Source organism: Dendrobium catenatum, unplaced genomic scaffold, assembly GCF_001605985.2.
Source record: "Dendrobium catenatum unplaced genomic scaffold, ASM160598v2 fragScaff_scaffold_1172, whole genome shotgun sequence".
In the NCBI taxonomy this organism is placed as follows: Eukaryota; Viridiplantae; Streptophyta; class Magnoliopsida; order Asparagales; family Orchidaceae; genus Dendrobium; species Dendrobium catenatum.
The window spans coordinates 848,377-866,607 of NW_021319634.1; the positions used below are offsets into that span (position 1 = coordinate 848,377).

At 36.9% G+C, this 18,231-nt stretch overlaps 1 protein-coding gene across 2 annotated transcripts in view; it reads left to right on the plus strand.

Moving 5' to 3' along the window:
• The first annotated feature begins 435 nt into the window (after positions 1-435).
• Positions 436-18,231, plus strand: part of LOC110097169 (histone-binding protein MSI1) — a 45,171-nt gene continuing 27,375 nt past the window's right edge. Inside the window, exons 1-2 of one of the 2 annotated variants that reach the window (XM_028698883.1) lie at positions 436-970; positions 9,290-9,616. In XM_028698883.1, coding sequence (XP_028554716.1) covers positions 626-970; positions 9,290-9,616 — 672 coding nt within the window. In that variant the 5' untranslated portion in view covers positions 436-625. The remainder of the gene's footprint in view (positions 971-9,289; positions 9,617-18,231) is intronic. The other variant, XM_020823419.2, reaches the window with a different exon arrangement.

Here is an 18,231-nt window from a genome sequence, read left to right on the forward strand (position 1 = left end):
TGATTAGTTGCATGCGCTTAGAATAGATGTTCATTCTAAAAAGAACACAGCAAGAAGATTCTAGATGAAACAAACTCAATTTTCATATTACTAATGCCATTGAATTATTGTAGAATAATGTAATGCTTGTTATTTTCATATGTTATGAATATTAGTAGGCTATGTTATATCTGTTCCATATTTTTTGTTTGTTGTGATTGCTTCATATTGTATATTTTATATTTAAACTTTTTTGAATCGTGTTATATCATTATTTGGCTCATACTAGATTGAATTTACTTTGTTATGTTCGCTATAATAACTCTTTGAATTTGATTCTTCGAACTATGTTTGAAGCTTAATCAAGAAAATAAAATGCTTAATATTTAATTAGGATTTGAAAATTATTCAATTATTGATAGAAATTTTTATTAGAAAATTATACCCTAGGGTCTTAAGCCCCCTGCGGTTTCCACCCTTATTTCTAAGTTTCCGGCGGCCCTTTGCCTTAGAAACCACCGAAATCCTTAACCGCACCTCCCATAGATTCTGGTTTTTTATAAAACGCAGTCGGAAAACTTCAAACTCATATGCACTCGGACGCCGACGAGCGGCGATTCGAAAGGCCTTGTGAAGCGGAACAAATATGGCCAAGGATGAAGATGACTTCCGAGGGGAGATCGAGGAGCGGCTGATAAACGAGGAGTACAAAATCTGGAAGAAGAACACGCCGTTCCTTTACGATCTGGTGATTACTCATGCGCTGGAGTGGCCGTCGCTGACGGTGCAATGGCTACCGGACCGTGAGGAACCGCCGGGGAAGGACTACTCTGTCCAGAAGATGATACTCGGCACCCATACTTCCGACAATGAGCCTAACTACCTCATGCTCGCTCAAGTCCAGCTTCCGCTTGAGGATGCTGAGAATGATGCGCGGCAGTACGACGAAGAGCGCGGCGAGATAGGAGGGTTTGGTTGTGCTAGCGGCAAGGCAAGCATCACTTCACGACTATAATATCCTCGTTGTTTGTATTTCTTTTCTTCCCTCTTGATCTGCCTCTTTGTGTCCCCGGGGGAGGGCGGTGGACGTTTTTTTTTTTTTTTTCTGTTAATACGGGTAATTTGAATGGGGGTAACGGTGATTTTTTGTTGTTGAAGGGTGAGAATCAAGGTGCTGTTTTTAGATTTAAAGGATCAATTTGGTTTTATTTAGTGCAGGGTTTATTTTTTTCGCTTCATTGACTCGAGTGTTTTTGTATTTGCTTTATTATTTTAAGAACCTTTGTGTTGCTTTTATGTTTATGTGATTTTCATTGTTGATTATCATTATAATGTATCAACATATTATTATTCAACTCTCAAATATAATATACTAATTTTTTTTGTTGAAAATGCATCTCAATTATTTTAAGCTGTTCTAATAAATCATGATTTTTTTTTTTGCTATTAGTGCATTGAGTATAAGGGGAAAGGGCAAGAATAAAAATTGTGATGAATCAGTAAAAAACTGCTTGATGCCTTTCTAGTATTAGGTCACAATCTCTCCTTGAATTTGATCCTTTAGGAATAAATGGAGAAGAAAAATAATAACAAGAATTGGCAATATACTAGGCTGCACAAAACAAGTTTAGTTGATATGAATAAAAAATGAGTTGTACCATGAACAATAGGAAGTAAAAGATTGATGAAGAATTAGGTTTAAAACCTAGTCCTAAACCTTGATTTAAATGATATTAACAATCACTAGTTTGAATCAAAATCATAGACAAGCTAAGCCCGTCTTTCTCCACACTCCTTAATTAGGAGCTCTATCTACTTTGAAAAAAAGTCAAGCAATGCTAGAATTTAGTTTCAAACACTACCTTGGTTTGCATGTCTCCGAGATTCCTATCTGTATGCATTTTTTTGAAAATCCACAATACCTTGAGTCATAACATCTCTGATGAAATGTTATCTTATGTTAATGTGCTTTTTGTCTTCATGGAATACTTGATTATTCGTTACCTGAATTGCACTTTGATTGTCATACAAGATCACAATTTTATTTCTTTGTTCTCAAGCTCTGTAAGCATCCCTTTTATGTATATGCCATTTTTTTTAATCCTTAGTAAATTTTTTTAGTATTTTGCCGTTGTGGTTGATTAGCCACAACATATTGAAGATTTACGTTCCAGCTCATTGTATTCCTGTATACTGTGAAGACATAATCAACCAAAGATCTACTTTTGTATAGATCCCCTACATAATCAAATTCACAAAACCTACAATCTGCTCTTTGCTTCAGTTTTCCTTTTGCATGTTAATCTAGCATCGACTAAACCTCTCATCTATTTAAAGATTCACTTGAAAACTCTCCAATGTTTACATTCTAATTTAACCATATGTTTGCATATCATATGATTACATAAGCTATATTTGGTATAATACACATTGTTGAGTATATGAAATTGCCAGCTGCATTGATATATGGAATTGTAGCCATATATCTTTGATCTTTGTAAGTTAATGGTTGTGAGACTCAGCCTGAATTGCAAACCGAAAGGAGTTGAAATATATATAATAATATACATTCCAAAATTTTCTAGAACCTTTCAAAAATATTTGCTTTGGGATAACTGTAACAAGCCTTTCTCCATGTCCTTTTTTATATCTATACCAAACAATATATCTAGCCTGACCCAAATCCTTCATCTAGAATTGCTTGTGAAGTGTTGCTTTTAATTTTGCTATCTCCATCTTGCTGTCATGAACTATGAATCCATTGTCAACATACAAAAGCAAATATATAACAATGTTTTTGGAGAACCTCTTGTTGTAGACCTACATGTCAAAATCACTCCTTGTACAAATATTGAATAATAAATGAATCAAAATCACTTTGATTTATTGCCGTGAAGACCATGTTAACCTCTTGTAGTAGACCCATAAAAATCACAATCTTTGTATGAATTTGATTGTTTAACCAGTACTATGTTTTTTTGAGAAAACACTTTATTATTTTTTTATTTGGCTTGAAATAAAATGAAAGCAGTGTAAAGCCCAATAATGGTTGTGGCCGTCGGTCTGTGGTGGTGGTGATGGGCGGTCTTAATGATAGATAATTTTTAATGTATTTGAAACCCAACAAAATGTAATGATTTTCAGATACATTAAAACTGAACTAGAGTGTGAATTCTAAATACTTCAAAACATTTCTCTGCATTTCTTTTGTTTTATACCAAACACCATTATTTTCACAGCCCCGCATTTAGAATACTTTACACCCATTTTACTTCAAATGAATTAGTCTCTTACTTGTAAGTATTAAGACCTATTATTTCAATTTCCTTGCTACTAGTACTAAATCCAACTTAAGGAAACAATCAAATTACCAACAATCTTTCATACAAGGTCAAACAAAGATCATGCACAACATATTTCACCACAAAATTGAATTATACAATAACAACAACAAATTAAGCCTTTATTCCACTACGTGGGGTCAACTATATGAATTATTCTTCTCCATTGTGTCATGTTAAGACTTAAGGGTGAAATTTTCATTTAAATCTAATAAAGAAATGTCATTTCTAATATGTTCTAACCAAGTATTTTTAGGTCTACCTCTACCTATGTCATTTAACATAAACCAGATCTAATACATCTACTCTCCTAATCGGATCATCAGAAGGCCGCCGTTTTATGTAACCAAATCATCTAAGGCGACTCTATCTAATCTTATCTTCCTATGGAGCTACTCTAACCTTTTCACGAATATGCTCATTTCTTATCCTTTCTCTAAGAGTAAAGCCACTAATACACCTGATCATCCTCATCTTTGCAACACTTAACTTAATATTATGCTTCTCTTTTAAGGGCCAACATTTTGCACCATAAAGCATAGCAGGTCTCAACACCATCTTATAGAATTTTCTCTTAAGTTTGAGGGGGACTTTTCTATCACACATCAAGCCCGATGCATTCCTCCACTTAACCATCCAACCTGAATTCTATTAATAATATCCTCGTCTATTTTACCATCACTCTGAACAATAGACGTAAGATATCGAAAATATGTATTGTTATTAATGACTTGATCGTTCAAAGTCACAGTCCCCCACTAGATCTATTATTACTAAAGTTACACTCTATATATTTGGTTTTAGATCTACGCAAACGAAAACCTTTAGACTCTATGATTGACCTCCATAATTCAAGTTTACCTTCAACTCCCTCTCTAGTCTTATTAATAAGAAGAATATCATCAACAAAAAGCATACACCATGGTACAACCTTTTATAAATGTCTAGTGATAACATCCACGACTAAAGTAAAAAGCTATGGGCTTAAGGATGATCCTTGATGTAATCCAATAGAAATAGGAGAATACTTGGTTAAACAACCTTTTGTTTGAACACAAGTAAAAACTCTTACATACATATCCTTAATAACTTGAATATAACTAGTATCAATCATTTTCTTTTCTACCATAGCACTTCTCTTGGAACTTTATCATATGCTTTCTCTAAATCAATAAATATCATATGTAAATTCTCCTTATTCTTCCTATACTTCTCCATCAAACCTCTCAATAAATGTATATCTTCCATAGTAGACCTACCCGACATGAATCCAATTTGATTTTTAGAAACATTAGTAAATGCTACATAACTCTCTCCCATAGTTTTAAGGTATGACACATTAACTTAATTCCTCTATAATTCGCACAATCTTGTGCATCATTTTTATTCTTAAAAATAAGAATCAACAGACTCATTCTCCACTCATCAATCATCTTTTTAGTCTTCAAAATAATATTAAAAAGTTTAGTAAGCTAAGAAATTCCTTTATCTCCTAAGCATTTCCACACCTCCATTGAAATATTATCAGGTCCAACAGCTTTTCTATACTTCATTTTTTTAAGGGCTCTCAAACTTCGATTTTACTAATACGCCCATAAAAACAAAAAATCTTTATTTTCATTTAGGATGCTCAGGTCACTAAAGTCAATCGTATTCTCATAATTTTTAATGATAATTTTAGCAAAATATCTCATCCACATTTGTTGATATCCTCTTCTAATAAAAGCATTTTTTTTGACCTTTATCTTTAATGCATTTCACTTGAACTAAATTCTTACTACTCATATCTCCTTGTTTGGCTAACTTATACATATATCTTTCACCCTCCTTAGTATCTAATCCATTATATAAATCATCAAAAACTAAAATCTTTAATATAATATCAAAATTGTATAGACAATTGAGATTACTTGTAGCTTAATCTTAAAAGAAATCTGCATATATATTGATATTAATAAAGGATTTGCATCATATTTCTTATGGGCATTACACATAATTATATTCGGTTAAGAAGATAAACTTAAATGATTTGATTTATAATGAATTCTTTCAATGCTCTCTTTCTCTCTATATATAAATCTACCAATAAGTTAAATAAAATAGATAAACAAGTAAATAAATACAACAAAGAATAGTAAACGAACATGAGAGCACATAGATATACATGGTTTGACAAGGGTTGCATACAACCTGATGAGAGCGTCTGAGACTTATATTTTATTAAAGAATCGCAAACAACATATTACAAGTTTGCAGATCTTACGTGGCTTTTAGATCAAAGATTTATATCTAGTTTCCATAAATGTTTATTATCAAAATAATTTTGATTTAACCTAAAACTGTATAGAGAAATAAAATAAATGATTTCACCCGATTAACATATTATTAGTGCTAGTTAGTGCTCTCCTCCACATAGTTTAAGCCTCAAATACTGCTACTTAGATCTTCCAAAAGTAGGGGATATCTTGGCATGCACCTCTCAGATAGATGAACAAGGACAAGTCCTCTGTCAGACTCTACCTTCGAAGCCTTTCTGATCTCCTCTCTCTTCCGATGGTTCTTCCTTGCTTCTTTCCTTGTTGCTTGCTTGAGTAGGTTTCGCTCAATTTGCCCCACCCGCCTTCATTCAAAAGCCAAAATCTGAAACCCTTGCCCTTGTTCATTAGATGTTTTTATGGTATTAGGTTGTAATTCCTCCTGGATTTGGTCCTCTAGGTATAAATAGAGAAAAAAAAAAGAATAGGTAATTATTAGGCTACGAAAAGAAGGGCTATTTAACAAGAACAAAAAAACTAGCTACACCATGGGCAATAGGATGTAAAAGAATGATAAAGAATTATATTTAAGACCAGGTTTAAGACCCTAATTCAAATACTATTAGCATTAGTATTTATTGTAGCAAAAATGTTAAAGCAAAGGAACATAAGGTACAAGCTTGTTAGAGTCAAATCCTTTAAACTAAAAAGCGGTGGTATAAATGAGCCAGATGTAATGAGCCGTGCCTTTGTTTGGCATGATTTATTAACTTTCATGCCATAAGTGAATGAGCTTAAGCTTGTTAAGGAGCAGCAAAATCTTGTTCTTGTTTGGTTAATTTATTAAGAAGATTAACACAATTTTAACAAGAACTATTAGCCTAGTTGATGATCATGAATTGCATCTATTAGAATTCATAGAATTTGAGAAGGGTAAAAATACCTTCTAATTATTGTACAAAATTATCCCTATTTATAGATCTATACAAGATGTCTTAATAAAGAAATAAATAACTTCTAATTGATACATAATTGCCTCAATATAATCCTTCCTAATTCAGCTACCCAAATATAAAGGCCGTTGGCTCTGATACCATGTTAGAATTCATAGAATTTGAGAAGGGTAAAAATACATTCTAATTATTGTACAAAATTATCCATATTTTTAGATCTATACAAGATGTCTTAATAAAGAAATAAATAACTTCTAATTGATACATAATTGCCTCAATATAATCCTTCCTAATTCAGCTACCCAAATATAGAAGGATATTGGCGTGGTCCAGGTGAGCCTCCCACGGATTCTCATCCTGATCGTGGGATCAAATGCCAAGGGATGACTGAGATTTTGACACTCCTCCTCAAGCTGGAGACCAGCTTGTAATTACTCGCTCAGAGGTAGAGCTGCATTGGTTATAGATAGGATATCAATCACAAGAGAAAGCCAACAATGAAGGCCGATGATGGAAAACTATCTTTAAAATTCCGACAATTAAGGCCGGTTGTGGGAACCTGTATTCCTCAGAATTCCAGCAATGAAGGCCGGTAGTGGGAACCTGTATTTCTCATTATTCCAGCAATGAAGGCCGGTAGTGGGAACCTGTATTTCTCAGAATTTCAACAATGAATGCCGGTGGTGGGAACTTTGTATTCCTCCGAAATTCATCAATGAAGGCTTCTCGGAGAAAATTTTCCATGTCGACAATAAAGGTCGATGATAAAGATTTTCTCTCCTTCCCTTTTTTTAACTAAAAAAGTTTTTTTTTTAATATAAAAAAAACTTTGCCGGCTTTAATTTTAACCGGGCCAAATCCTTTTAAATAGACTTGGTCCGGTTTGGATAGCTAGGGCAAGCGACCTCTCAGATCGGGAGGGCAGACTCCTTCGTCTTCTGCGTGGGTTGTTCGACTGCGCTCCTTTGACAACTTTCCTTTTCTGTTAGAGCAGAACCAGGCGGCGGCGCCGTAAGAGCTAGGCGGGTGTCGGGATCAGGCTTCCGTGTGAAAGTCTTCCGGTCGGCAGCAGGTTATGAAGCTGCTATTGTTGGCGGCGTCTGGCTGCGATAAGGTTCCGTCTAAGTAGGTTTCTTCTTCTGTTTTTTCTCCTCTGACAATCTAGGATCGTTCTTCAATTGGCAATGAAGGCCGTTGGCTCTAATACCATGTTAGAATTCATAGAATTTGAGAAGGGTAAAAATACCTTATAATTATTATACAAAATTATCCCTATTTATAGATCTATACAAGATGTCTTAATAAAGAAATAAATAACTTCTAATTGATACATAATTGCCTTTTAATTGAAGGATTTTGATTCAATTAATCTATATTTGACAATCAAGGTCACGTTTTCAACACTTGGGCTGAATCGAAAGTCTCATTAATTTTTGTATGGAAGTAATTTATGAATGTATTATTCTCAACTTCCTCTAGAGCATATCAATTTTTTTGGGGCTGGCTGAGCTTGCGTAAATTTTTTTGTTTTTGGCTTTTTCTTCCACAAACGTATGAATTTGTAAATTTTGGTCAAACGTCTATGCATCATAATTTTATCTTTATCCTAATGTTGTTGGAACTCTTGGAACATACATGGCTGAACTATTTGTTTTAAAATGCCTTCATTACTACAGTCCTACTCTAGTGGTTGAAGTTGCTTGCGATGTTCCTAAATCCTTTTTTCAATTTACCCCAACATTATCGTCATCCTAATTCTTAATTCAACAATACTCATGTTTACTTTTGGATGCTGTAGACACTCTAATGTTCTGACAGCATCAATGTTGGGGGAGGGCAGGAAGGAAAGACTTTTGTGATATGTGATGGGTGGATGCTGTTTGTATTGAAGCAAATTGCGAACTTGTTTTAACTTGGATGCTTAAACCTTATTCTTCATGCCATTCATTAATTTTTCTTCTTGAATTTAGAAATTTCATTGACTTGCCTCATGGCCCTCATCAGAATCACTTCTGGCATTTTTCTGCTTTTCTTATATGGCACAGCTGAATCAGACAGAGAAGCATATTGCAAAATCACTGTTGCAGAATAATGACGTTTTGATCTATGCCTTCTCAACTTGTAGAATATTATTATTTAATGTTTTTTTTCCTTTTATGCATGATTTGTTCTGAAAGCTTATCCTTTTATTTTTTAGGTTTTGTTCAAGATGGCTCCTTAAGATTAGGATTATAGGCAATATCTAATTTTTTGCTTGTTTGCCAAGTTTTCATCTAATTTTTTTTCCCTTTCAGGTTATTGCGGGATTTAGATTATTATTTTGTTTATTTTTGGACTTTTATTCCTTGTTAAGTAATTTTCTACTTGAAAGTAGTGCAATTATGAGCCGCTTTGATTTTATTTGGTATAGAGTAGCACTTATGGGTGTTACGGCTACTATAATATTGTTTATTAAGCGTGTTTCTTTGAGAGAGAAAGCTATAATATTTTAGTTAAATTGAAAAAGCCACCTCCACCAATAGTGTTTTCCAGAAATTTGAACTTTTCAGGAGATTGAAAAACGGAAGCATTGGAATGTCGGTAATAGCAAGGTAGTTAAAACCCACCTAAGAGTATATGAGAATTCGAATGTGATTATATGTAGTGGGTTTTTCCTCCTTTGCATATTGGGATCATCATGCATTTCTTATTTCTTTGTGTCTACTTTAACGTATTTTATCACTGGAGTCTCATTCTTGTGGTTCTTAAATTGTCATGCCAGGTTCAAATAATTCAGCAAATAAATCATGAAGGGGAAGTGAACCGAGCTCGATATATGCCTCAAAATCAATTTATTATTGCTACAAAAACTGTCAGTGCGGATGTTTATGTATTTGATTACAGCAAACATCCTTCAAAACCTCCTCTAGATGGTGCATGTAGTCCTGATTTGAGATTGAAGGGCCATACAACTGAAGGTTATGGTTTATCTTGGAGCGTCTTTAAACAAGGACACCTATTGAGTGGTTCTGACGATGCTCAAATATGCTTGTGGGATATCAATGGATCCCCCAAGAATAAGTCACTTGATGCTCTTCAGATATTTAAGGTCAGATCATTTTTATAGGAATGCATTATAGATTGTTTTTTATCTGTTCTACTTGTTCCCCTTTGTTCTGTTTGCTTATGATATGTTAAGAAGTTTTATATTGGAAGTGTTATATTAAGAGAATACTTGGTTAGGAAGATATATTTTTATATTTTCATAATTGTGTATATTCATCAAGACTTTGTTAGAAAGTATTAGAAATACTCTTTTTTTATTAGATTTAAATGAGAATTTGACTAAGGGTGCGTTTGGGACGGCGACACTGCTGCTTTACTTTATAAAAAGTTATTAAATCGTTGTTTGGGGCATTGCGGTAGAACCGCGGCAGAAAAAATTCACGGCACGTAGTTGCTTCCCGTGACCTTTCACTATCTCCCGCGGTCCGTTGCTTTCGGCATAAAAAAGACGTAAATCCCCCTGCAAATATTCGCAACCGTCGTCCGAAGCCTTCCGCACCGCTTTCGACTACCTCCGTCATCCTCCTCAAGCTCATCCATCTCGAATAACCTAGCTCTCCCTCGACATGGCCTCATGTCAGATCCTCGCTTCCTTACTCCACGCTTCCTCTCGCCATTTCTCATCTCCCAAATCCTCCTTCCCAAATCCCAGACCTCCCATTCCTTCCCCGAACTCTCGCAGGGAAAGAGGGTGTTGAACACCGGATCATCGATCACCGTACCCGTGGGTAGGTCTACCCTTGGCCGCATCATGAATGTTATTGGAGAACCTATTGATGAGATCGAGGGGAGAAATAAGGACCAATCACTTCCTTCCTATCCATCGTGAGGCTCTTGCCTTTATTGATCAAGCAACAGAGTAGCAATCCTTGTTACTGGTATCAAGATTGTTGATCTTCTTGCACCTTATCAGAGGGGTGGTAAGTAATATAAATAGTTATTCATGATATGTAATTACATATTAATTTTTTAATTTAATCTTAAAAATATATCCTAGTTATATTATTATTAGAAAAAGTATGTTTAGTATGAAGTATAGGGGTGTCAATTATTGACCCGACCCGATAACCCGACCTGAACCCGACCCGAAATATCTGGGTTCGGGTAGACCCGTTTACCAAATGGGTCGGGTTCGGGTTGCAGTTCTTGACCCGTTTGAAAAGTCAGGTCGGGTCCGGGTTGACCAGCTAACCCGACATTGACCCGAAATATGAAAAATGTCTTTGTCTACCGGGTCAGTCCGCACTCCCCATTCGCAAACTTCGCTAAGTTCGCTCGTGCTCCCGATTCCTTTTCCTACATAGTTACATGCATCTTTCGGCACACAGCTAACGAAATACTGGATCTCACATTCTCCCTCCTAACACCTACAGCCACAGCCTACACAATCTCTACCTCTACGTTTGCTCACCAAAGATAGCCACTAAAGGCCACTACCAGATCTGAGATCTCCCTCTTCATTTGCTCGCTAAAGGCCGTCGCCGTGGAAGCTATTGGCACCAACGTGTACACCCCGCTGCTGCCAACGCAAAGGCCAAGGAGCTAATTGTTTTTCCCAAGGTTTAAAATTGCATAAATAAGCCTCGAGGCGTTTTTCGTCCGTGAGGCGAGGCGTAAGCCTCGAGGCGGTGTGACGCGTAAGCCTCACCGACGAAGAATTGCGTAAATGAGAATTTAAGGGTTTTAGCAAGTAAAAAATAGTAAGATTCTATTATACAATAAAAACATCTAAATAACAATTAAAATTAGGGGAAAGTAAGGAAATAGATGCAATAAAATCATGTCCCAAAGTACAAAATCACAAAATATTAGTCTATCAAAACTCCCAAAGTATAATTAAGAAAGAACATATATAATCTAATCATGTCCCATCACTAAATGGGTCTTCAAGAAAATCTTCTCACCTCTTCCTCCCTCCTATAAAGTCCAATATCTTCCAATCGAAACATGCACTCATGAAGAAGTAGACTAACACTAACAACTATTACTAAAGATGATGAATAGAATAATATGCCGGACTGCCGGGGGTCCAAGGGGGCGCTGCCCCTTGGCGGGGTTCGACCTGCGGGGGTTTCAGGGGGCAGCGCCCCCAGAACAAAATTTTATTGTAAGAGTAATTTTGAAGTTCTATTTGTTTTTGAAGTTCGTAAGATATTTTTATGGGAAGATACCGAGGGGTACCGAGCATGTTCCTTAGCAGTACTGAGCATGTACCTAACGATACTGAGCGGTACCGAGCATGTACCGAGCAAATACCTAGCTGTACCAAGCATATACTAAGCGGTACCGAGCATGTACCTAGCAGTACCGAGCAAATACCTAGCTATACCGAGCATATACTGAGCGGTACCGAGCATGTACTGAGCGGTTTTGAGCATATATTTGAGGCGTACGCCTCAGCCAGAATTGCGCAATTGCGCCTCTGAGGCGCGCCTCAGTCCTCTGCCAGGAGAGCAATTGCGTAAGCCTTGAGGCGGTTTTGGGTCAAATTGCGTAGAGGCGCGCCTCAAGGCACGCCTCTTATTGCGCAATTTTAAACAGAGGTTTTCCTTCCCGCTGCCGCCAAGCCCTTTCACGTCACCACTCACCAACGACGACAAGTTTTGTGAAGCAGGTGGCTTGCTAAAGGCCGTCGCCCCCAATGCCCTATGCTGTTCACTGGGTTACAACGCGTGGTGACAGGGACGACCGGGCGAGAGGCATTGGCCTTTCCTCATGCGGTTGGTGTTCGGACTCAGCACGACAGAATTCACGTTGTCACAGTCACAGTCGGGTTTGCGATCCTCACTTGCATCACGAGTCGCGGGTCGAGACGGGTCGGGTCAACCCGATAACCCGCGCTGGTCGGGTTCGGGTTGAAAAACCTAACCCGTTTTTATAACCGGGTCGGGTTCGGGTTGGCCCGTTTAAACCCGGGTCAACTCGGGTTCTATCCGAATCCGACCCGTTGACCCGAATTACACCCCCCTAATGAAGTATAATTTTTTTCCAGATTATTTTAAAATATGATATTACATTATAAAAAAAGATTATATTATGGTATTTAATAGTTATAAAATATTTCATAAAAATTGATACAATTTTTTATTTAGAATTGTTATTTATTAGCATATAAATTTTAGAAAAATTTGACATTTAAGTTATTTTTTTTCATCTCATTATATAATGGTATAAATGTAATTTATTCCCATACAGCTGCAGCACAATAATTTGACAGTTATACTTCCCAGACAAAATATGCTGTTTTCTATACGACAATTTTTGAAAGCATCTTTCTGTACATCAATTTTGTAACCTACTTTACCGACTGCTGTAGCCGTCCCAAACGCACCATAAAGCTTAAAGATGTTGTTGTTATTGTTGATAAGTATGTATATTCTCTCCTTTATTAGTTTTATTTTTTTATTTGTTTTATATGCCTACTTATGTTGACATTTGTACTGAAAGCTCTAAAAAAATTGCAAAATCCTACCTACCTGTCTGACCACGAACCCGTCACATTGACGACGTAATCCGCACATCCTACGCACTACCCAACATCACCTCCCCCACGATCTCTTTGCGTCGTTTTTAATTTTTTTTTAATTTTTATTTATTGATTTTTTATCACTTTGCGTCGTTAAAAGGCCAAAGGTGGAAGGTCTTGTCGCTCTTTTCCCTCCCTCTCTCGCACACTTCTTCGGCTCCCTCGTTGCTGTTCGACTTTGCACTTTCAAAGACTTTCCCTTCCTAGTGGATCGAAAGCTACGACACTTTCATTAGAAGCAAGGACGGGAGCTGCTCATTGCGAGGGTAGCCATCTATCTCCGTTTCGCGTGTCTCTTCGGCTTCTTCGTTGCCGGTCGACCTCGCCCCTTTGACGTTATTCCCTTTTGTCAGATCGAAGGCAGCGATGAGAGATTATAATTTATAAAATTTAATTATTATTATTATTAATTAATGAATTATAATTTATTAAAATCAATTAATATTCATTAGTTATAATTATTTACAAGTTAATTATTACTTATTATTTTAATTAATTTTAATAAGATTTAATTAATTATTTTAATAAATTATAATTAATTATAAGTAATTAATTAAATATAATTATAATTAGTTAATTAATTATAATTAATTAATTCAAAAAAAAGAAAGAAAGAAGCAAATCTGCCTTCTTTTAACTTGGTGTGCGTGACATGCCGGTCAACCACCTATACACGCTTTTCTTAGTGTGGTGGGAGAAAATATGGTGCGACACATACAACGAGGTAGGTGAGCAGTCCTCGACCCTAAAATCCTGTCCTCGGTGTGTGATGAGTCGGCAAACCGCATATACAGTTTTTCTTTAGCGTGGTGGGAAGGGAACCCGGTGCGACACCTACAACGAGGCAGATAGGCCCGATGCACTTTTCTTAGCGTGGCTGGGACAACTTTAAGTACCCGTATGGGGCTCTGTGTCTGCGAGGAAACAATTGCTTTTCTTTTACAGCAGGTACCAAAGACTTATACACGCCTTTCTCTAGCGTGGTGGGATTGAAAATTTCACTGCCGCGGTGTCCGATGACACCTACTGTACACGCTTTTCTCTAGCGTGGCAGCAGGGCCAGTTTTCCTTAGTTTCCCCTAAACGGAGGAGATGCTGGGAGGTTGCCGAAAATTCGGGTGAACATAAGGCCGCACTTGAACCTGATTTGAACTCAAATGACAACATGACTTGTGAACTTGAACTCAAACAAATTAAGCAAAGAACTTGAAGATAAATATGATCTGGACCTAAATGAATTCGAACCTGAACTTGATTTGTATATTAAGAGAATATGACTTGGGCAATTCGGACTCAAATTCCAGTGGACATGACTATGCTTGTACATTGAACATGAGCTGGAATTGAACTCAAGCAAAGAGTTTGTACTTTGATTACAAAGGACTTGGACTCGAATTCAAAAGGGAACTACAATGAGCATGAGCCAAACTAGAACTTGAACGCAGGGGACTCTTGGACTTGATCGTTCTCAAAGAACAACCCGAGACATACAACTTGAACTTGCTACTTGAATGACAAAGAACTTGAATTTCTTAGGTTATGAAGAATTATGATTGAACTTGGTCTCAAGCTTGGACCAAGAGCTTGATTTGAATGTTGGCACAAAGACGCTCAAATGAATCATAAACAATACAAATGAAATCATAGGAGTGATACAATCAAAGCGAAATGAATTAAGATTCATACATGAATTAATTATAAGTTTTGACATAGAATTCCTTAATAATGATAATTAAATTTTAATGATCATTTCAACCATGCTCACAAGCAAGCGGATGTAATCATAATGATAACGAGAACATCCAATATGTTATGTGCAAAAATTGAGGATAATACCTATAGAAATCTTGCAAGCACCACTCATTCATGAATGATAATGAAGGCTCAAACAATTGATTTCTTCTTGAGATAATTATAATGCGCAAACATTGAAAATCTTCAAAAATACAAATACCGGCTTGCAAGCAAACAAAGACTTATGGTGTATGTAATTCCCAACATCTCATTCATGAACTATGAAGTTAATATGATTTGTAAATAATCACATCACACATTTGAGGACGGTTGAAACTAATGAATCTAGTGAGACACTAGAGTTGAGCATATCTCATCTACAAATGATGAAAGCAAGGTGACAAAAAAATTCAACTTGATTGCCAATGTTGATTCAAAGTCTCTTCAATGAACATTGTTGTAATGATGATTGCTAGTACTACAAAACTCCCAAATCATCCATGAGTCAGATTCAGACTACCCAAGCTCGCCATGCATATTGTAAATCATTTTTAAGAACAAAGAACTTGTAAGTATAACTTGTTTGCAAGCAACAAGAGGATCTTGAAGGACATGGCTTGGTTTCAAAGCCATGATAAATCCTCACTGATTCATGAAAGCTATGACGAACGGGATGCGACTGCTACTCATAACATGGGAACCTTATAGAGGATGCAACAACACACTTGCAACCAAAGATATGAAGATTTTTCAATCAACATTAAGGGATCACTAGATGCACAATAAATGCCATATCTTATAATTTATGTTAACATGAAGTCAAATACACTACATCTTGCAAGAAACAAAGGACATGAATACATTTGTCTTCTACAACAAGAGACCAAGTCAACTGTCATTCAACATCACCTCTATAAGCAAGGATGGAAGATCTGTAATACATATAATCTCTCTACTAATACAGATGTATGTACAACATGCCACCTATGGGTAGATGTAGAAAGGCTTCAGTAAATGTAGTATCATGTAGTCAAATTTCAGTCTAAAAATGAATACATCTATCTGCCTACGGGCAACAATAGCAGATATATTGCGAAGGCCAAAGACTAGCAAAATGCATGAAGAATGCGACAAATGCAAGTTCTTACAAGCTTCTATAAGAAACCCGCTATACACTTAACATGCCATATATAAGAAGAATGCAAGGGAACTACAGTAGAGACAATATTTATCAACCGAAAAGTAGGAGATTCGTTACTGCACTATGATCCACCTGCAGAAAGCAACAAGTAATGCACGACAGTCTACATGTACAAAGAAGCAAACTCCATCCAGAAGCTGCTACAATACGCCACCAGATCCGCAACATCATTACAAGCGGACAGAAGGCGTGTACGAGCATCCAAAAAGAATGCTGCATTCAAATTGCGGTTACCCGCATAATTGATCGGCGTCAAAATATTACAAAAAAAAGTCTCCGCACATACACCGTAGTTTATATACAAATAGGTACACAAGGGGTAGGTCTAATCAATGGAATTCTCAAAAACCCGCATGGGTCATGACGAGCGTGTTATGAGTACACACGTGACGTCTATGGATGCTGCGTGAGTCAATAAATGAACTCAAATTTGAGCAAGATCCTCCTATCTATGATAGGGGTTGATAAGGCTCGAACCATTAAATATGTGGTCGTAATGTTGACAAGGATATATTTTTTTAATTCATTCATATTAGGCTTTCAAGGCATCTAACAAAGAGAATTCATCAACAAAGATATAAAGTCTACGGAACCTGACCCTCTGTTGATAACTCGACGGAGTCGACAAGGTTCAATTTACAAGTAAAAATGATCCTTTACACCTCGATGATGGCCGTGTTGAATGCAAATCTCAACCGGAGGGGTTCATTCCAAACATTTCAAATGCCATCCCAAATACCTGAAGATATAGAAATCTCTAGATCATGCAATTCCATATATTTAAAATTGAAATCCATCCATCAAATAACTTAAAGAAAAATCCATCCACCCTCTGCAACAGTTTGACGAGGTGAACAAATTGAAAACTACTTCAGCTCACATAGAACTAATGCCTAGTAAAAAATATCACTAAAATCCATTCTCAAATAATTTTCAGCTAGTAAGGACATGGTACGTGTTCTCTGACTGACGATTTTGCCGCCAAATGACACCGCAGATAAATGGATATGACCCGGGGCCCTCTAAATCGAGTGATTTTGTCGCCAAATGGCACCATGAAATATTGGTTATGGACACAACCATTACGCTCATTAGTGGCATTAAATCCTTGAGATACGAATCAACAAAATATGATCGATAGGGCACAAAGCCCTCTGTTAGCTAAGGTGGATTCAAATTTATTCTCTTAAACAAATATTCACCTTAGGTCTATAAGGTTCCCTTGGACGAAGCAACCCATGGCTGTTGACAAGGATCCTTCTGTCAGGTTGGGTCGACTACCTCCTCTAAGTAGACTAGGGACCACGATGGCCCGGGGCGATGGCCCGGGGCTTGCGCCTATTGGAAACCAGAACTCGGATCATAAAGTTCTCGCAAAATAAGGGCGAAATCTTTAGGTAGTGTCTTACCTACAAACCTATCTGCCTTCCAAAATTTACCTCGGAACTTAATTTCGTTAAACTCCCCCGAATAAAAAGCACAACGGCGGAGGCTGGGGCCAATTTTTTGGAGACCACAACTTATAGGCTCATATATTTTAATTTAATAATATATCAAGAGATTTCCCTCTAACATGATATTGAAAAAATTCTGAACTTGTCGTTACCATTAGCTCTCCGACCCTCAATTGGTCACCTAATTTCTTTGTGCAGCACTCTCCAATCTTCTTTAGGCTTGAACCCTCTATCACATGTTCTCATGTTCTTTGCTGCTATTGTTATTGCTCTCCACCACTCTTTTGCACATACTTGACCTCCCTATGCTCCAATCTCTCCCTTGCACACGCTCCATGTGCTTATCCCTTCCTCAAGTGCTTCCTTTCGCACTCCTACATAATTGCACCTATCATTACTATTTTTTTTCTCTTCCCGTCGTATCCCCGCCTACTTGCTCAACTTAAGTGCTTGACCTTGTGTCTCTCTGCACTTTCTTCCCAAATGCCTCTCGTCCATTGTTCTTGCTTCCCCTGTATTGTAGCTTATACATTTGCTCTCTATTATTATGTCTGCAACATTGGAGTCTCTTGCACCTTGCTCTTCCATTTGCTCGTCTAGAACATGACCACTTTAGGCCTTCTCCACCCCCCTCCCCAACCACCACCACAACCACCACCATCACCACCAAATACCATGGCTTTTCAATCATATCTCAATGAGGTGAAATACTCCACCATCAAATGAAATCCTATAAATTATCT